The sequence below is a fragment of the Chenopodium quinoa genome, unplaced genomic scaffold, assembly GCF_001683475.1.
Source record: "Chenopodium quinoa cultivar QQ74 unplaced genomic scaffold, ASM168347v1, whole genome shotgun sequence".
Classification (NCBI taxonomy): Eukaryota; Viridiplantae; Streptophyta; class Magnoliopsida; order Caryophyllales; family Amaranthaceae; genus Chenopodium; species Chenopodium quinoa.
In genome coordinates, this window is record NW_018743920.1 from 9,484,969 (window position 1) to 9,506,124 (window position 21,156).

At 34.7% G+C, this 21,156-nt stretch overlaps 2 protein-coding genes across 3 annotated transcripts; both read left to right on the forward strand.

Annotated features, from left to right (window-relative positions):
- Nucleotides 1-476: 476 nt before the first annotated feature.
- On the forward strand, nt 477-13,909 carry LOC110688511 (N-terminal acetyltransferase B complex auxiliary subunit NAA25-like). Of its 2 annotated transcripts, XM_021865272.1 has the most exons (19): nt 477-635; nt 1,440-1,596; nt 1,672-1,790; nt 1,894-1,968; nt 4,221-4,314; nt 4,404-4,522; nt 4,906-4,976; nt 5,301-5,439; nt 5,847-6,022; nt 7,126-7,328; nt 7,714-7,844; nt 9,672-9,748; nt 10,254-10,328; nt 10,471-10,663; nt 11,214-11,333; nt 11,410-11,548; nt 11,875-11,912; nt 11,993-12,253; nt 12,802-13,909. In XM_021865272.1, exons 1-19 carry the CDS (start codon nt 477-479, stop codon nt 13,489-13,491), a joined length of 3,036 nt encoding a protein of 1,011 aa, XP_021720964.1. In that variant the 3' UTR covers nt 13,492-13,909. The 2 variants fall into 2 exon arrangements, with proteins under 2 accessions (XP_021720964.1, XP_021720966.1); XM_021865274.1 differs by lacking the exons at nt 477-635; nt 1,440-1,596 and having other exon boundaries at nt 1,691-1,790; nt 1,898-1,968; nt 12,802-13,491.
- A 2,533-nt stretch (nt 13,910-16,442) lies between these two features.
- Nucleotides 16,443-19,326, forward strand: LOC110688512 (laccase-3-like). Its single transcript, XM_021865275.1, has 6 exons — nt 16,443-16,669; nt 16,778-16,929; nt 17,019-17,263; nt 17,354-17,482; nt 17,601-18,533; nt 18,634-19,326. The coding sequence occupies exons 1-6, from the start codon at nt 16,565-16,567 to the stop codon at nt 18,762-18,764; spliced, it is 1,695 nt and encodes a 564-aa protein (XP_021720967.1). The 5' UTR covers nt 16,443-16,564; the 3' UTR covers nt 18,765-19,326.
- The last annotated feature ends 1,830 nt before the right edge of the window (nt 19,327-21,156 follow it).

The following is a 21,156-nucleotide window of genomic DNA, read 5'->3' on the forward strand; positions in this document are numbered from 1 at the left end:
CGACCCGAACAAAACTTGATTCAAATTTTGACTTGTATAAACACAATAATTAAAAAAGACTCAAATTCTAAATAGATCCAACCCTACCCCATCCAAACCGGCTTAGACATCCAAATTGACACCAATACTAACTAATAAAAGATTAATTACAGAATGTAAGAGGTTTTTCTGCTTGCCTCGAGTCTGGGCTAACCCAAAACCCAAAAAAGGTGAGTTAGGTAAAAAAAAAAAGAAAAATAGAAAAAAAGTGACACACCACTCCAAGTGTAACAAACTAATCCAAATTTCCTCTTCATCCCAAAATTAGGTTTTTGCCCCATTTCAGTTTTCACACTGAGTCTCACTCAACTCTCAACCATCATATTCGATAAACAAGCCGGCATTTCTCATTTCTTCACTAGTTCTCTTCCCCCAATTTTCTTTCTACCATCAACAATCTCAAAAATCAACACAAATTAGCAGAAACGATTTCTTCGATGTCGAATCCTCTCGCCGGAAAGTTTGGTTATGCCGGCGGTATACCGGAGCGAAAAGTCCGACCCGTTTGGGATGCGATTGATTCTCGACAGTATAAAAATGCACTCAAACTCTCTTCTACTCTTCTCAACAAGTATCCCAATCTTCCTTATGCAATGGTCAGCTTTCTTCTTAGTCTAGCAATCTTCTCATACTTGATTTTTCACTGTTATTAGGGTTTTTCTTGGATAATATATGTTCATTGAATAAGATTATATTTGTTAATTGTGGGTTATTTGAATTGAATGTGTTAATTGAACGATTTTATATTTGATATCTCTGATTATTTTCCCTCGGTATAAATGGTAGATTGTCATTAATTTACTATTGGGTTTTGTGGGGTTTGTCCGTTTTGATCTAGATTTCCGGTTTTGTCAAAGATTTTATGTTTGTGAAACGATTTTATTGAGAAACTTGAATTGTCATGTTGATTTGATAGCAAGAAACTTTGGTGATAGATATTGGGGCTGTTATCCTTTGGTCAATTGGTTTTATACTATTCATCTTTATTGGAAAAATAGCAATTTCGGGGTGGAATGTGTGACCTTAGATTCATTTGCTCATTCTGATTGTTGTTTTTAGGTAGTGAATGTACAATTGTTGTCAGGTTTTAGTATATTTATCCTTGCACTGCCTCACTATCACATTTGATTTTTTTAAGCTTACAGGAAAGTGGAAATAGTATGTCATTTCAAGGCCAAATTTATGAGGATTGTTTTGTAGTTTACTGTGTTGCATGATTCCTTTAAATAACTTGTCAATGTTGCTCGAGTAAGATCTTTATGTTAAACCTCACATGCGTAACCTTATGATGTACCCTTTTGTTCTTAGTTTGTTACTGGTATAAATTTCGGTAACTTTCAAAATTTATCTTTCTAGAGGTCTGCCAAACCAATTGAAGAAATGTTTTGAAAAATCTACAGGCACTAAAAGCTCTTATTTTGGAAAGAATGGGTAAACACGACGAAGCACTGTCAATTTGTATGGAAGCTAAGGAATTGCTGCATAAAAATGTGTCCTTGTTAATGGATGATCTTACCCTCAGCACGCTTCAGATTGTCTTTCAAAGGCTTGATCGCTGTAAGTATGGGTTTTGATGCTTATTACTAATTGTCGCAGTCGTGTTGTCTGACATGTCTGCTCTTATTTGAACAGTGGATCTGGCTACTAGCTTGTATGATTATGCCTGTGGCAGAATTCCAAATAATTTGGAGTTAATGATGGGACTTTTCAATTGTTATGTTCGCGAATATGCATATGTGAAGCAGCAACAGGTTGATGTTTTCTTAGGCCACCATTAATCTTTGTTTGAATCTCCATTCTTGACCTTAGGATATTTGATTCTTCCGGCTTAACACTTTCTTCATTTTCTCCCAGACAGCTATTAAAATGTACAAGCTTGTTGGTGAAGAGAGGTTCTTGCTCTGGGCAGTTTGTAGCATACAGTTGCAGGTTACTCTTTGATGCTTTCCTGAATATTATATAATTCATTTTATTTTTTCTTGCTGGTTATCTGGTATGCTTGAGGTTTGTTCTGATTTGTTCATAAACACATATTATACTATTGAAATATTGGAAATTGGTCAAAACAAAAGGAAGGGGCACTGTCTCCTGTTTTGCCTAGTGGTTAAGCGTTTTACCATAGTCTCTCTGTATGTTGACCTTTTGCATTCTGTTACATGAGGAATTTTCTCTCTTTTCCCCTGGGCTACTCATGAGGCGCTTTTTTTTTTTTTTTTTTTTTATATTATTATTATTATTATTATTATTATTATTTAATAACAGGAGGATTTACAAGAAATATAGAAAGCCACGTGTCCTTTTTTGTTTTTATTTTAAAAAGTACATCGCTTGCTTATATCTGATGTTTATCTTTTAATTCTTTTAGGTTTATTTTTTATTTATTTATTATTTTTTTTTTCAAATCTAAAGGTGAAACGCTTCTTTGATTTATTCCCACAAATATAGTGTTTTAATGTTTCATTCATTCACTGTGAATTGTGTCTCTTGGTTTCTCTAAATTTTAATATATTATTCTACCTTTACATGTAATATTAGTTTATTTTTCCCTCTATAATTCTTCTCTTTCACCCTTAATATATAATTTTTAATTTATTTCAAGTAAATTAAAAAAAAAAAAAAGTTGACAATATCTATACAAACATCAAGAAAAATTGGTAGTGTTGAATTCATAGGAGCACTCAAAGGTAATTTTTTTCAACTTTATTTACAATTCATCTTTAACTTTTATTTTCAATATACAGTATTTTTTTTTTATTTCGTTATACATATATTTCCTGTACATTAAAATCCTGGTTTTTATTATTATTTTAATATTGTTTTTTTTTTCTAAAATTTGTTTCCAAAATTCAGTTTTTAATGATTTTGAACTTAATCATTTTTAAGCAAATTGTGGTTTAGAATTTCTTTTAGCGTTTTTCAAAGATATGTACAATTTTTAAAGATCAGTATAGTTTTTGCATTGTTTAAAACCAGTTTTTTTATTTTAGTGTTCTATGTTATTTTCAATTTTTGTAGAATTTAGAACCTTTTTTTTTTTTTTTTTTTTTTTTTTTTTAATTTTTAAATTTGATGCGGTATATTTCTTTAATATATATTGTTCTGAAAATTCCTTTTTGATTATTTTTTTTAATGAATTTTGTTTTTATTTATTTTGAAACAAATTGTGCTTTAGAATTTCTTATAGCGTTTTTCAAAGATATGTATAATTTTTAAATTTTCAATTTTTACAGATTTTCTTTTTTATTTTATTTACAGTTTACAATTTCTTCTATTATATCATTTCATTTGTTTAGTTTATTTTTGAAATTGATTGTGTTTATTTATTTTTATTTGGGTTTGGATAATTTTTTAGTTTACGTCTTAAGACTGATTTTGTTTTTTTGCTCATAGTTTTTTAAAATGTTATTTTGATTTTTTTTTTTTTTAACATTAGATCTTATCCTAACTTCTGTTTATAAGTGGATAAATTTCGTATTTGACTTAGCTTATTTTTTTTTTTAATTTTAAGTGGTATTTTTTTTAGACAAATTTTAAGTGGTATTTCATTTTACAACAACAATGCAATTTTAATTAAACATAAGAGCAATCCAAATATACTTTAAAACAATTATTAAATTAAAAAATTGAAATATTTAACCAACAAGTATAACCCGTGCATTGCACGGGCTAAATACTAGTTGTTGTTAGTAACTTCTATGGCCTTGGTAGAGTTAATGCCTTAATGCACACTGTCGAAGAGTTGGTGAATAGTGTCATAAAGCACACTGTCTATTCGAGGACTGTCTTGCCTGTTAAAGATTGTTTTTTTCCGCGGCCTTTATTGATCACAATTTTACAACCTTATCGCTCTTTAATTATATCCTTATGCATTTGAGATGGGGGCAAGTAACTCAGGTGTATCTACGTTGGATAAAATGTTAGCTATGGGCATAGCCTTTGTAAATTATAGTATTCTGAGGCCTTCTGGGCTGGATTTATTCTTCCTGCACAGGGTAGCAAAATTTGTGTAGGCTCTCTTCTGATTTAGTGTTTGATGAGGTTGATGCAGTCTATATCTGAGAATATATACTATGATGCAAAGTTGGATAATAATTGATGTGTTATTATCCTTATCAGCAAGCCAATGGCTATTAAATATATGTTTTCCAGCTGACCAATTAGTTTTCTTGGCTTTTTAACAGGTTAGCTGTGGCCAGGGCGGAGAGAAGTTGTTAGGATTAGCTGAAGGCTTACTTAAAAAACACATTGCATCTCATAGCTTGCATGAACCGGAAGGTCTGTATGGGATATCTTTTCATATGTCTGAATGATATATCATGTAGTTTGTCTGGTCTTTTGTACTGAATGATTTATACATCTTGCAGCTCTTATTGTGTACATTTCTGTGCTGGAACAACAAGGCAAGTATGTTGATGCTTTAGAGGTCTTATCAGGAAAATTAGGATCCCTGATTCTGATCGAAGTTGACCGGCTTCGCTTGCAGGTATTTTCTGAAGCTTTTTTTCTTGTGCTTTGTTATTTTGTTCATTGACTATGGTGCTTGTGTGAATTAATTTCCTTGTATTGTTATCTTAAGCTTTGTGATCTTTCTATTGCTTTTATTATGAAAATGCTTGAAACTGTTCCCAGTTAATAGTTTTAGTAAGAATATTCCTGCCGCTCTGCAAACAATCCTTGGCGTATAATAAATTGAGACCTCTGAAACTATGAATTGCAAAGTTCTGTGTAGTAGTAAATCATCGTGTCTGTTGTTTAGCATGCATAATATCACCTCTTTGGTTGAATAATTGTTAACATAGACATTGAAGCTCTTTTGATTTTCTTTTATTCGATTTCTTATTTGTTCTGTTTTACTTAAGCTGGCAGGGTAGACTTCTTGCTCAGTCAGGTGACAATGCTGCCGCAGCCAGTACATTCCAGAAAATCCTAGAAATGTGGTATGCTTGTGGACTCTGTTTTAGTGTTATCTCTCTTTTTATTTTAGCCTTTGTAAAGGATTTTAAGCTGCTTATAGAGCTGGGGTCCCAAGGGCTGAGGCTTGGACCCTCTCTCTTTTTTTTTTTTTTTTTTAAATTTTTTTTTTAAAAATTATGCTTTAGCTCAATATTGTGCTATTATATGGTCCTTTTGCCTGGGGACATGTCTTTCTTCCGATGAAGTTGTTTTGGTCTAGCTGCAATTTCTTAGTTACTATTTTGCTTTTTTGGTTTTTAACATCTCTTTTTCACTATTTAACCTCATTGCTCTTTTTGACCTGGCAGTCCCGACGACTGGGAGTGTTTCCTTCATTATTTAGGTTGTTTGCTTGAGGATGATCAAAGTTGGTGCAATGGGGTAACTAGTGAACCAAGGTGTCCGCCAGGATCTGTCAATAAGCTTCCTCATATAACAGATGACGTGGTGCGTTTGCTGCTCGAGGATATCTGAGTTTCATCATTCTTGAACTTCTTTTTTATCAGCTTTCAGTGACCAGATAGTCAGATAAGTAAGTTAATATGGGATTGGCATGGAGCTGATGCAGATAAAGGTTATTAAATGTAGATTAAAAGTATTGAAATTGTGTTTAGAGAGAATGAAAGAGAGAGAGTGTTTGGAAAAGAGAGAAACAAATCAGTAAGACTGAGAAAGGCAATAGTTTTGTTTTGGGATGCTCCAAAATGGCAAGTGTGTAGGTTGTTAATGGGATTTAGAGAGTAACATTTAAAATAATCTTCCAGTTATGTATTTAATCACTCTTATGTTTGCTAATATTATTACTGCTTGGGATCAGTTTGATGGACAAGAACTTATTTGTTGTAATTTTGCAGTTTAATTCTCGTATCCAAGATGCATCAGCTTTTGTTAGAAAATTAGAGACAGATGCTAGTGATGATTCTAAGAGGGGCCCGTCTCTTGCTTATCTTGAAATTGAGAGGAGGAAACTCCTACATGGTATTGGTGCTAAGGAGAAACTTATTGATGCCTTAGTGCTATACTTTTCTAGGTGTGTATTTATATTGATTTTTTCTTTTATTTTTATTAAGTGCAACATTTGGACTTTCACGCTTGCCAATGCACAACTTCTAACATTAATAACTAATTGTCGTTTAGTAAAAATTATGAAATTTGATATTTTGAAAGTATATATCGAGAAAATTCAAACAAGACCCCACATGACTATATTTTTTGTTCCTCTATCAAATGCTGGTCAAAGGGTATTATGTGAATAGTGTTAAAGTAAAATTGTTGCACTTATAAAAAAAAGAAGGGCATTATCTGTTCTGATGACTGTCTGAACTTATTTTGCCGGGGATATCAATTATGTTCCTAATTTAATAGTGATAGAGGAGAAACTTTTTTTTTTTAAAATTCTTTTTCTTTCTTTTAGTGACCCTTAGGAGTACTAAGAAATCTCTGAGATACAGATTGAGGTGGCTAGAAATTGATATGGGGCTGTTCTCTAGGAAGCTCTCATAGATAAAGAATGATATGATTGGGCTTTTTACTCCTTTCTATTTTTGTCACATAACAATAAAGATTGTGCTGGATATAGGTGGACATTACTACCCAGGGAAACATGATAAAGCAAAAATAAGAAAATTGGGAAACTTAAACTTTTGGAGAAAGGCCTTGAATATATAAAATAATTTTCTTTCTTACTGAAGAGATTGACATTAAGAAACTTTGATACTAAGTATCTAGATGTCTAAAATGGAAGAAATTAAGGTAAATGCTAGCAATTTTATGGCAAAGTGCCATTTTTCTTAGGGTTTCAGAAGCAGAAAAGTTAAAATTTGTGACAGGATTCAAGTTGTTTTTTCTCCTTCTTTCCTTTTTCTGGAAACATATTTGTATGAATGCTTATTCTGATTTTAGAGTGAGGGATATTGTATTTTGTTTCCAGTAATTGCAGCTGTTTGGTCTGGATCTCTGTAGTGACTATCAGTCATTCCAATTTTCTATGTGCTGTGTTAAAACTGCTGCACCTATTCTAAATTGATAGCTTGGTGACTTGGTGTGGCTTGTTTGCTCCTTTAGCGCTGTATTACTTCTTTGAAAATACTGCTTGGTATATTGTTTGAGCTTTTTATGGTTATAATGATGCAGATTTGGCTACTTAGCTTGCTTCTGCTCTGATGTTGAAGTATTTCTGGACATCTTAACTTCCGACGAGAAAATGGACTTGCTGGAAAAGCTCAAAGAGAGCTCTGTATCCACGTCTATGGTACCAACAAAATCTCTCGGTCTGGCAATAAGTCTCCAAAAGTTACAATTGCAAATTGGCATCACATATAAGCTCCCTGATGCTGGTATGTCTTCCTGTCTCTCCCTTTTGTCATTTAAAAGGGGTGGTTTAAACAATAACTTCATCCGTTATTTAAAATTTCAGCAATTTCCTTTTAAAGGAAGTCTCACAAATATTGCATCGTTTTTTTAATAAAGAAATTCAACATCTTCTTTCTCATTGCAAATACCCAATATACCTTTGCTGACATCATCTCAATTTCTTTTTAATTTGTGGGTAACTCACTTAGTTTTGTGTGGTCTCTCTCATTTGTTCCCCACTTTTTTAATCTTTGTGCCTCCCCCCTTATTTTGCAACATATTTGGATGGAGGAGGATTTTGCTTATTTTTCTGGCAACTCATAAACAACTTAAACTTAAAGCGTATTAGCTATTTTCTATTTGTCTCAGAACTTGAAAGTTTGGCAGTGAAGATGATTAATATGTATCGTGAAAACCTTCCTCTTTCAAAGGATTTGGATCCACAAGAGAGTATGCATGGTGAAGATCTTCTTCACATGGCTTCCAATATATTGGTCCAAGTAAGTCTGCCCCCCCTACCTTTCTTTATTTACATTGAAAATTCAATGAGTTTGTATTCCTTTGTGGGTGTTATGGGAATAGTTGCATGTATCAAGGCAAATGTGATTATTGTGTTTTACTTTGTTTCCATGCTCAAATGTTCTTGTTTATTGTACATTTGGCTATATAATATTATAAATTGCAAAATGTTCTGGAATGTAATGAAACGGAGGAAGTTTTGGTCCTGTAATTCGAACTACTGATGAATTTGGACTGATTATGCTCATTGAATGGTCCACCAGAGAATAAAAATGTAAATAAGTAAGGAAATTAGCTTTTTGAAAAGTAAAAGAATAAGAGAAGATCACGTTTTCTACCCCCGCTTTGTCTGACCACTCAAATCGTCAGTGGTTGGAGAACCTTTTACTGAACCTCATCAGCTGTGGACAACCTGTTTTCTGGCTAAATCAGGCCCTTGGTTTTTCTCTTTTCGTACACCTCCCCAATTTCCTTACTTATGTGGGTCACCGTAAATTATTGATGCAGGGGGCGGCTGTGAGAGTGGGGTTTGGTGCAGTGGCGGATCCAGGATTTCCGAGCTTGTGGGTCACCGTAAATTATTGATCCAACGCCACCGATGCCTACATCTCTGCCTAAGAGCCTCCCTAACACACTACAAGAAATAAGCCGAATACCGATGGTCAAAAACCATCGGTAAACATACCAAAAACCATACTAACCCCCTACCCCTCGTCACCACCACCAAAAACCTTACCGCTGCCCCGACCACCTCCCTTTTCACCTCCAACCACCGTGAACCACCCACCAATCAACCAAAAATCACCAAAATTTCGAAAAAAAGAAAAAAAAACATAAAATTCCAGATCTGAATACAAAAAAACATGAAAAAACGCAAATATCCCAGACTGCAAACCCACAAAAATCACACAAAAAAACCCACAAAAATTAAACATCAATCAATGAAATCAACCAAAATAAATCGAAATTAAACAACGAAATCAAAATTAAACCACCCAAAAACGAAATCAACCCACAAAAATCAACATACCTTTTAATGTTTCACCTTTTTTGGGTTTAAATGGTCAAATTCGACCATGAAAATTCTAGATAGTCGAGATTGACCAAAAAAACCGTAAACTTTGAAGAGAAAAAACGAATGCTCGTGATTGTGATGCTAAAAAAAAAAACGGTAGGTCGTTATGATGGTGGTGGTTTTGATGAGGGAGAAGAGGGTGAGAGAAAGAGTGCTAAAAGAGGAGAGAGGAGAAGGAGGGAGGAGAGGACAAACGTGAGAGGGGAGAAGGAGAGAGAAAGAGTGAGAAGGGAGGAGAGAGAAAGAGAAATGGAATGTCAGTGCTCGTGATTGTTCTTTCACGCGTCTTTCTTTTCTTTTTCTTTTTTTTTTCCCCCCCACTGCCGAGTCACGTGCACCACCTTGCACCCATGTAGGTCCGCCTCTGGTTTGGTGGGTCAAGGGAGAAATTTTTGAAGTTTTCTTTCCTTTATTTTTTAATTTTATTTTCTCAAACTCAAATTTTGCAGCGTAATATTCTTACGTTTGGGAGGCTACAAAATCAATACTTGTTTATATGCATTTAAGTCACAGTAAATGGACTTTGGAGTTACATTTTCCCTGTTTTATTATATTACATTCCACATAGAGGAAATAATGCTCAGATTTACTTTGCTTTGCTTTATCGTTAGGCAATTATACTTGTTTGTGACATGTGTTCCTTACCAATATTGACCTCTCTCATTGTTTATATCATGCTGTTGCTACTCTTGTCAAGCTGATTTTTTTTCTATATCTTTGTTGCTGCTTTCAGTTATATTGGAGAACTGGAAAGCTTGGGTATTTGTTAGAGACCGTTATGATGCTGGAACTAGGATTAAGTATCAGGAGGTCAGTTTTTCATTAGTTAGGTTTTCTGGTTTTCTTTTTATTTATTTACTTATTTATTTTTACTTCCTAATTTGATTCTCTTGAAATGCCTGGATTTCTCCTACTATATTTGTACAAAATTAGAATTAGTTGCATAGTTTTTAGTGCTGTCCATGCATAAATGCATAATACTTATAAAATTGCTATTACAACTTGTTGTAGATATGTAGCGTAGCCCATGTATTTTTTTCCTAGTTTCCGAGACCTCTTTGTGAGCCGAGGAGTTACTATGAAAGCTTCAAAGTGTGAATGTGCTCAATATTTTTTCAGACGATTGGTTACCTCAACATATCAATAAAAAGTTGTGTAGTTACATATTAAATCATACTTCATAGTTTGATTTCTTTGGATCCACTCCCAGACTAAATTATGGTGTACCAGACCGACTCTCATCTACTGAATTTTTGGTTGAATGTTGAGCTGACCATGGATTTTTTTTTTTTTTTTTTTTTTTTTTACTGTACAGATTTGTATCACAGTACAAGATAATATTGCTGCATTTGTATTCTCACTTGGGTGCGCTTCCTGTAGCCTATGAATGGTTAGTAATATAATCAGAGCCAAAACCTCCTTTCATTGTGAGCAGGTTGATGGAGTGCCACAATATATTTTATAATTTGTGGTAATAAGATATATTTTACAGAATGTATCTTTGACTATGAGAATTGTGTTCAATATTTTAGGTTTCGTACTCTGGATGTGAAAAATATCCTATTAGAGTCTGTTTCACATCAAATCATGCCACAGCTGCTATTGTCTCCTCTTTGGGAAGATTTAAATGATCTTTTGAAGGACTACCTGAAATTTATGGATGACCATCTTAGGGAATCTGCAGATCTTACATTTCTTGCTTATCGACATCGTAATTATTCAAAAGTAAGCTCTTATTTAGCTGTGCTTATTTTAGCTTTGCTTCAGTAATTTTTTGGTTATTGGTGCCCCACTCTCACCTCTGTCATCCTCATTTTTTTTTTTTGGGGGGGGGGGTGGTGTGGTGGATGTGGCACGTGCATATGTGCAATTTCAATTTTCAAATTCTGAATATTTTTTCCCTGCAAAAATTCACTTTATAACGTTTGGTGCACCGGCACAGTTCAATATCCTTGTGATCAATTTTAGCACATGTTTTTAGATTCAGTTCTGTAATTCTGTTCAATTATAAACGCCTATAACTATTGTTGCTGCCCCCCCACCCCCGTAATTCATCTTGCTCTTTTTGTGTGACTATTGCCTGTATTTAATCTGTAGTATCTGTTGTACAAATTGGAATGTAGGTGAAAGTTACGGGTGCTTTTGGTAAAAGTATTTCATGATTCTACAAAGTAGGTGTAGACTGTGGAGAGCCTGAAATTAGAAAATAGTATCAGGGTTGGGACTCTTAATATTTATGGGCTAACCAGTGTTTCTTCTGCTGCCTATGTTTCAGGTTATTGAATTTGTGCGGTTTAAAGAACGATTGCAACACTCTAATCAATATCTGATTGCACGACTTGAATCTTCTATTTTAAAGCTGAAAGAGAAAGCCAATAATATTGAGGAGGAAGAGGTAATATTTCTTGCAGGACATGCCCTTAGCCACATGCTGATATTTCTTATGTGTCACTGACATGTATTCTTCACAGGGTGTTTTTGAATCCTTGAAATGTGGAACTCAAGCTCTTGAGCTTGCTAGTGATACGTTGTGTCAATCATTGACATTCAATGAAGAATTACAATTAAGGCCTTGGTGGACTCCAACTCCAAAAAAGGATTATCTTTTAGGTGAGCGCATCATGCTCTTTGGCCAGCAGTGAACTGCAATTTTTTTTCTTCTCTTTTTCTCTCTCTAATTGACACTTTTTTCGCTTTCATGCAAATTGTAAAACAAAAGTCTGGTTTCCCTAATAGATATATGTCTACAGTATATGTTTCTCCAACTTTTCAGCAACCATAAATATCTTTATGAGCTAGATGCTACTGTTGACTAGGCTCTTATAGGTTATCGCTATGGCGCTGCCAATGCTTTCCGTCATTTGACTCTGTTTGAGTCTTCTGAGATGGATGTAGTTATATAATAAAATGATTAATCCGTGCTCCTTTGATTGCAGGACCATTTGAAGAACTCAAACATCCAATGGAAAATTTGGTATAAATTTTTTTGCTGCTTGATAGTATTTTTATTTCTGACTATATTTACTGATTATGGTCCTTTGAGCTGTAATGCAGGATCATTGTAGAGAATGGGAAACAAATGTGCGAGAAAATGTTGAGAGGAGATCTCTTCTTCCTCGGATGATATATTTGTCTGTGCAATGTGTGTCAACATCTAGTAAGGAGAGCATAGATGTTAATGGGTCTGTATCTGATTCTACCTTCTCCTTGGAGATAAAATCGTTGCTGGAGCGCTATGTAAAGATCCTTGGCTGTTCCGTTGACGAGGCTTTTAAAGTTGTGTTTGATGTTGCTGAGGGTCAGAGACCTTTGGAGGTCTGTATTATCAAAATCTTCGTTCTTGTTTATTATCTGTAGCGACTGCTTCTGATACTGCCCCTCTGGCTTCTGTATGAAACATGTTTTAGCATGTGCCTCTACTTGATTGAAAGCTATAATAATATACTACATTATTTTTAGGCTTATCTAATATGAATTGTCAAAGCTATAATATATATTGAGTAAAACAGGGTATTTATCATCCATATTAAGAAAGTATATATCATGTTATTTGAATAAGAGATGCCCTGTCTTACTGTTACTGAATGGCATTTTTTTTTTCTGTTGACAGTCATTGGACTAATGTTTTTAATAGTACACTCCCTTCTTCCCATTATGGTTTGCACACTTGGTTTTCTTAGGGGGGAAAAAGTGTCCACTATTACATGCTTTGCCCCACTTATCTTCTAACAATTATATCTATGCCAAACCCTATCATGAAAAACAATAATGGGCAGAGGGATTAGCTTGATCGAATGGGTGAAATTTGCTGTGTTTTTTTTTTTTTTTTTCTAAACCTTTTCATGTGTTGGCATTTGGTGCAGGCTTTGGGCTCAGACTTGATCGATTGGGTGAACTTTGCTGTATTTTTGAACGCATGGAACTTGAGCTCCCATGAATCCGTGCTTCCAATAGCTGAAGGGAGTACATCACTTTGGCATTTAGTAAATTCTTTGCTACAGAAGTGTATACTACAAAAGGTCAAAATAACAGGTCCCAAGGTTTGTTCTCCAGGAGGCGATCTGCCAGTTTTGGTGCAATTGATTGCAGAACCTGTTGCTTGGCATTGTCTAGTACTCCAGTCTTATGTTCGCTCATCTATTCCTTGTGGCAAGAAGAAAAAGAAAATTGGACCCACAGATGGTTCAACTTCTGTGTTATCTCAGACAATCCGGGATTCAGTTTTGTCCCTACATAGCATTATAGAAGTGGTTGTGAAATGGTTGAAAGAAGAGGTCAATAAAACAGAAGATGAAGCAGTGGATCATATGCTCTCCTCCCTCACAAGTGACCCAGATGAAGGTCCTGGAAAAGTATACCGAGCTCTTAAAGAATTGTTGTCTACTGTAGATGAAGGAGAACTGGGTGACCGAATCTTCCAAGGAATCAGGTCCTGGAGTCCAACAGATGTTGCCAGGAAGACATTTAAAGGCCAACATAAGATGATGTTGACTCTTCTACAAATATGTGACTCCAAGCTTAAGCTGCTGGAGACTGTAAAGCAGCAAATATAAGGTGCAAGTAACCAAGTACTATGCTAGCTCACTCTTGACGGTTGTGTTGGGTCATTTGTTTGGTTGGTATGTTTGTCGCCTTGGCACATTGAGCCTCCTGCCTTCATTCTTTTATTACCCTAAGGGAACTTCATTATCCGGGCACCATGTGGGTTTTTTTTTTCTTCTTCTTGATACAAGTTCCCAATCTAATTGGCATGTTTCTCAATAGGAGAATTTCGAGCTTGAATCATGTACATTAAAGAACAATAGGAATCACATTTATCTTTAGTTCTTTTTGACAACAGAAAAAAAAGAAAAGAATAGAAAAGAAAAGAAAAAGGGAGGCTAGTAACTTCAATTTTTTTCGGGAATGAGCTTTGTCAATAATTTTTTTGAATGATAGTTTTAGCAATTTTACATGAATTTTTCATGCCAAGAAAGGTTTTTTTGGTACTCCCAATTCATGATGCCTTTCTGTAATTTTACTTTATAAATCTTTCTCCTTCTATATTTACCAAATTGCCATGTAATGCAGTTGCAAAATCACATTTATGCATTTGGACTTCCTGTTGCTGTTATTTTTGTTTGTAGCTTAGCAGAGGGCAAAACTCGTTGCTCATTTTCTGGCCACTGATGCTCTTCCTTGCCAAGTGTTTGCTTAAATACTTATGTTTGAGGACATAACGTCTTCTTACAACTTCATCAAGAATCTCTTGCTTGAATTGTCTGAGCACCTTGGCCTTCGCTTGCTCATTGAACATCTTTATATCCCACAATGTAGGACTCATTCAAGTCGATATTTCCAAAAGATAATCCAAGGAACACATATCCATCAATAGGTGTTGGGAGGACTAGAAGATAACTTAAAGAGTATCTAAGGAACATGTCGCAAATGATACTGCAATAACAGGGTCATCTGATTCTGGTTGTGCAGCTGAAATCAGCAATCATGAGCTAGTATGCTCCTTAGCTGGCCAATCTGACATCAAGTACTCTTTACTGGTAAGCAGTAACTAAGAGATAGCTCAATGACAGTCATCTAAGATATATGAAGGCCAGAGGAAGGTCCCAAACAAACATTCCAGGTTCTAAAAGATTTAATAGGTTCTGCAAAGAAGTGGAACCGCACCATTAAATTTTCTTAAGCAAAATTTTGGAAGCTTACAGAAACATATTCTTCTAACTCTCCATATTTGTCATAGCAGAAATGGGTAGTAGATGACATTTGACAATTACCTTAGTCAAGAAAGTCTTAAATAAAGGTATTACCCAAAACTTGAGATCAAACCGTATCTAAAGTTTTGACAATGTCTCTATAACAAGGCTCAAATGACTTTTTGCAAGAAATTTGTCAATTTTTTCATAGACTAAAAGCATAAGACACTCCCTACTAACTACTTAGCCAACACATGGCAAGTTATTGTAAAAGATTACGCCATATAAACAAATATGGTATAAGCAAATTTGTTTATCCTTTTCCTTAATGGTAGCAATGATCCCATTACATGTATTGTAGAAGATAACAATGTCGCAATTATCATAAAAAAACTATAAGATGGGGTGATTGTCAACAAATATTCCTTTCAATAACCACAAATTTCTTGAGATTAGTTGCATGGTTGATTTTTCATGGATACTTGGCTTAATGCCATCAAGTCCACTAAGATCATTGAAATTTCCAAACATTTGGAAACTTCTTAAGTCAATTAACCAACAAATAGTCAGTGATAAATTTTCAACAAAAGTAACAAAAACCCAAAAAAATTCGTTAAAATATGATTATAGTCGTTGGAGTTGCTGGCACACCCAAAAGATACCTGAAACCGTTACCTTAGATTGTCAATATCAAAATTTCTTTTTTTTTTTTTTTTTTTTTTGAGAGGAACAAAATTTCTTGTTTATTTCGTGTTGCATACGTTCAAAAGTCTTTAAGTTTAGCTAGAGTTGTGTTTTTTTTTTTTCCTAATTAAGAACAATTAAAGTGAGGTCAACTAACAAGTGTAAATAGAAACCAAATACAATCAGTTTCATGTAAATAAATCAGTTTATGTCAACATAACGCATGATCTGCTTAGGTTAGATAGTAGATACTCTTTTGTAATTGGTGAGGTTAGGCAAACAAACCTTTTTACCATAGATAAGTAACTTTTAAATCAGTCAAAATCGAGATAGAGTGTTCATTATACACCCTATGTACCTTGTGCTAGTCTAGACTCTCGAGGTATGTCAATGGTTACAAAAATATAGTCTTACTTGTATGTAGCTCAATTGACTCGATGTACATTGATAATGTAAATTTTATTCATACTGAATCAAATAAGCTACATGACTTGTCACCTGACTTGATTTTAAATTGAAAAATGATTGAATCCTGTTAAGCATGATTTGTGTGTCGCCTCTATATTCACAACCCCAATACTTTGTATTGCAAAGCTCAATTTTTGTTGATGTTACTATATATACTTACTACAGAAACAAAAAGACTAATTTAAGGTTGTCTCTTACGTTCTTACGGCAATGGATAATGTGGGAACAAGTCAATATGAACAAATGAATATGAAAAAGCCTTTGAATTTGTTAAAATGACCTTTACCTCATTTGATCATTCTGTACATATTTTTCAATATACTTAATTAATTTAATTCTAAAAACACCTGGATCGCAACACTTGGTCAAAGGAGAAATTACCATTCCTAGAACAATTCAAAGTTTGAGGTAAAAATAAATAAATTAAATTAAGATAATTAGAAGTCAATTATACACTAATCTTTCTGTAAAATTGGACCTACCTCTACTTACGCACATATATTCCATCTTTAATATAGTCAGAGATAATTGGTGCACCAAATCTTCGTTATGGTTGGACTAAGTACTTGATTTGGACCTAATATACATATTAATTAATTAAACTCTTACATTATATTCCATCTCATTTTTCATGTTTAAATTTAAAGTATCGTATTAGGTTATGACTTCGTATTATCGTATGTTATGTACGTCTGTATATATATCCAGCACTTCTTCATACTACTCACACACAACCTTATTACAACAACTTCACTCTTGCAAAGGATAGATTGAAAGAAGCAAGATGAAGTTGAGCAGCACAAAATGTGGCCTCTTCATGGGATTGTTCGTATTTTTGGCATTCGCGGCTGACTTAGCTAACGCGAAGATACATTATCACAACTTTGTTGTATGTTTTTCGAGACTCTATAAGTCTCCCAAGTAACTATGTTGTATGATTTATTTTCATGCATGAATTGATGTTCATTTACTAAATATTTTTGTATGATAAAAACAGATCCAACCGAAGCCAGAGAAGAGGCTGTGCAACAACCAAGTCATTATGACCGTAAATGGTCAGTTTCCGGGGCCAACCCTGGAGGTACGTAACGGAGACACCCTAATCATCAAAGCCACTAATAGAGGCAGATACAACATCACCCTCCACTGGTAAACTCTCTTTCTAAGGACCAATTCGTGTAGGATTTGTTAAGCTTGTTGATATCGATAATCTAACCTGTTATAAATGTTTCATTTAGGCATGGAGTGCGTCAAATGAGATCACCATGGGCAGACGGGCCAGAGTTTGTAACACAATGTCCTATTAGGCCAGGAGAAACCTACACATACAGATTCACCATCGAAAACCAAGAGGGAACATTATGGTGGCACGCTCATAGCAAATGGCTGCGAGCCACTGTGTATGGAGCTCTAGTGATATACCCGAAGCTAGGATCTTCTTATCCCTTCCGAAAGCCAGCGAAAGAATTTCCTGTACTTCTAGGTACAACAGATCCCCTAAACTAATATGCACATTTAGCTCATAACATAAAAATGTAGAGTTACAAGGGACTAAATATTTCGAGTTTGACAGGGGAATGGTGGAACAGAGATCCAATGCAAGTCCTTCAACAGTCTATGCTTACAGGAGCTGCTCCAAATGTGTCTGATGCATACACTATTAATGGTCAACCTGGTGATCTCTACCGCTGCTCTAGTCAAGGTACGACGATATTCCCTTGTCAGAAAAGGCATGAATACTTACAGTCATACAGTTTAAGTGATCTGGTGCTGGATAGGAGCATATTTTTTTACTGATGACAGCCTCGATTATGATGCAGATACAACAATATTCCCGGTTAGAGCTGGTGAAACATTTCTTCTCCGGATCATCAACGCTGCACTCAATCAACAACTCTTTTTTTCAATTGCCAACCACCAAATGACAGTTGTTGAGGCGGATGCAGTTTACACCAAGCCCTTCACCACCAATGTTGTGATGATAGGGCCAGGACAGACAACCAATGTCCTAGTCACTGCTAACCAACCACCAGGCCGCTACTACATGGCAGCAACAGCCTATGCCAGTGCTCCTAATGTAGCTTATGACAACACCACCACAACTGCAATCCTCGAATACCAAAGAGGAGGTTCTTCGAGGCCAGTCCTCCCACAACTACCAGTATGGAATGACACAAACACTGCCAAAGCATTCACATCGCGATTTAGGAGCCTCTCCAGAGGGGAAGTCCCAACTAGGATTGATGAGAACCTATTTTTTACAATCAACCTTGGGCAAATCAACTGCTCACGCCCAAGTTTCCGTTGCCAAGCGCCTAACAACACTAGGTTCACTGCCAGTATGAACAACGTATCATTCTTGCTGCCAACGAGAAATTCAATTCTGCAAGCCATGTATCAAAACACCCCTGGTGTCTTCACAACAGACTTTCCTCCGGTGCCTCCAGTGCAATTCGATTACACTGGAAATGTAAGCCGCGGGTTGTGGACACCTGTTTCAGGGACAAAACTATACAGGCTCAAATTTGGATCTCATGTACAAATTATCTTACAGAACACTAATATTGTCACAGTTGAAGATCATCCCATGCATCTTCATGGTTACCATTTCTATGTTGTTGGTTCGGGTCAGGGTAACTTCAATCCAAAAACAGATCCTGCCAGATTCAATCTGGTTGATCCACCATTTAGGAATACAGTTGGAACTACACCTGGTGGATGGGTTGCTATTCGATTTGTAGCTGATAATCCAGGTAATTTCTCAAATCTCTTACACTCACTTCATCATCTCATCATTACACTTCTTTTTTCTTGTTATGATGTCTTTGTTTTTATTCTATATTGTTCATGCAGGGGTTTGGCTAATGCACTGTCACCTTGATGTTCATATTGGGTGGGGTTTGGCTATGGCCTTCTTGGTCGAGAACGGTGTTGGTGAACTGCAAACCTTGGAACCCCCTCCATTAGATCTTCCTCAGTGTTGAGTAAAAGAAAAGCATTGGATTTGCATTTAATACAGCTTAATGTCTAGGTTAATGATGTCTAGTCACAAATTCAAGGGACAGTCTTTATTATTATTTTTTGTCACAAAATAATGTATACCATATTGCATAGTTTTTCATTTCCATGTACCTGGCTGTGGTACAGAATCAAGCTATATTGTCTTTGTCTATGAATCAATACAATTTAGTTTCAATTTTTGAAATCGTAAAACATGTGTCTTTCTCCAACCTGTTCATATCTTGCCTATTTGTTACACAGCCTACTTGGCTACTTCAGAAGAGATATCTTATTCTGATATATCTTCTACAGTTCAGATTTTATTCCATATTTTCAAACACAGAACAAGTTCATACCGAGTAACTTTTAAATGACATGAGCATCAATGTCACATATAGAAATGAACTATTACAATCACCATATCATATCAAAATTTGGCAAAATATTTTTTAGAGAAATTTTTTTACCAAATGTAAAACTTGAGTATTGAAATAAGGGCTTAAACCCTAAACCAACACTTCACATCACCCAAAAAAAAAAAAAAAACTCATAAAGAACACTGCAAAATCCCTTTTTTGAGTGAATAAAAGTTCAAAACCTTATAACATAGATGATAAATATCTAAATACAATTATACAGCCAAGTACACAGTCACCATGTTAATTTTATGAAAATTGAAACCCATTGGCTAAATGAGTAGTAAATAATATATCATAAACTCATAATGTATACCATAATGCTGAGAACTTTCCGAGAATGTCTATGGTTAGACTTTTTTTCCAATTCTCATCCAGTTTATTTCAATCACTTATGAACAAAAAAGTCCAAAAGCGTGAGTATATATAAAAGTATAAGTCTAGAAGACCGTGTAAAAATAGTCTTGAGCATAGTGATTTAAGGTCTAATGTCAATGATGCTCTTAGTATAAGATAACAAGATACTATGTATGAAACTTCCTTGAATTCTCAGAGACGACATCACAAACATGATTCAAGGTTTAACCTCACAAGAGTCATCTATGGTTGGGTAACGAAAGTAACCCGGCCTGGGAAGCTAGTAGGACTATAGAAATACTACCGCCCATCTTATATCAATAATCTTTATTTCCATCCTTATAAACATTTTTATCAGTTTTTTAAGCATATACGTACGAAACGAGTTTAGCTTTCAAAACGAGTTGTACTGGGCTAATTAGGTAATTTCGGACGTAAGCGAAGCAATGAACATCCCTCTTCCTCACTAGGAGAGTAGATAAAAGTATACTTAAACTAGCATAGTTGGTGTTGGAGTTGTTCGGGAATCTGGCCAGTACAAGTTTACGTTGTTCAACAAACTAATCCCACTTCATACTTGTATGTTGGACTTCTTAGCTTAGAGCAGCAGGCAAATCTAAACCTGCTAACAGAAAGTGAGGTCAACTTCTAAAGCATAACAAAACAAACACGTAAATTTAACAGCAATCATTACTCTGAGACAAAAAGAATTGTTATTTTTAGTTAACTTGGTAAAAAGTTATACTACCTCTGTCCCATAATATAATTCCTGTTTTCTTAATTTGGAGATCTAAAATGTTGTTCTTAATTCTATTTTTGGATAGTATGTAAAGATTATTATACCCTCATTTTTTTAACTTTATTTATTGTATTTCCTAAATTACCCTTGAATTTTGCACATGCCTTGTACTTTTTTCCACTTTCTCTCTCTAGCTTTTGTCTACAATTGTACTTTTCACTTTTATTAATATACTTCATCCTCTTTTTTCTCCTATTTCTTAAATATCGTGAAAAAACACAAATAAGAACTACATTATAGGACGAAGGGAGTAACAAAGGCTAACGGATTGATATTACATACAAAATATGAAGTCACTATAATAACTTAAACTAGAATTTGTTGTCACATTGTCTAAATTCCCTCTAGTTAAGGATGTATGAGTAACATGGTTGTACCAAAATAATCCATATGCATCCCCGTGATTTAATCCAAACAGAGAGACTATAATCGATTCCCATTTTATATACTCCCTTCGTTTCGTATTAATCGTAACACTTTCTTTTTACATCCGTTTCATATTAATTGCAACACTTCAATATTTGGAAAGGACCCACCATTATTTTATAATTTCTCTCTCCCACTGTCCTCTTATTCACAAATATTTTATTATTTCTCTTTCCTACCAACCCCACTTACACTACTTTTTATTTATTTATTTATTTTTAATTTCTCTCTTTTATTAATAATACTTTATATTATAAAATATCCTCTTTTGAGCCCCACCCTATAAATTTTCTTAAAGTTTGTTAACACCCTAATGTTGCGATTAATATGAAACGGATGGCGTATTTATGAAAGAAAGGATATATTTCTACATACACT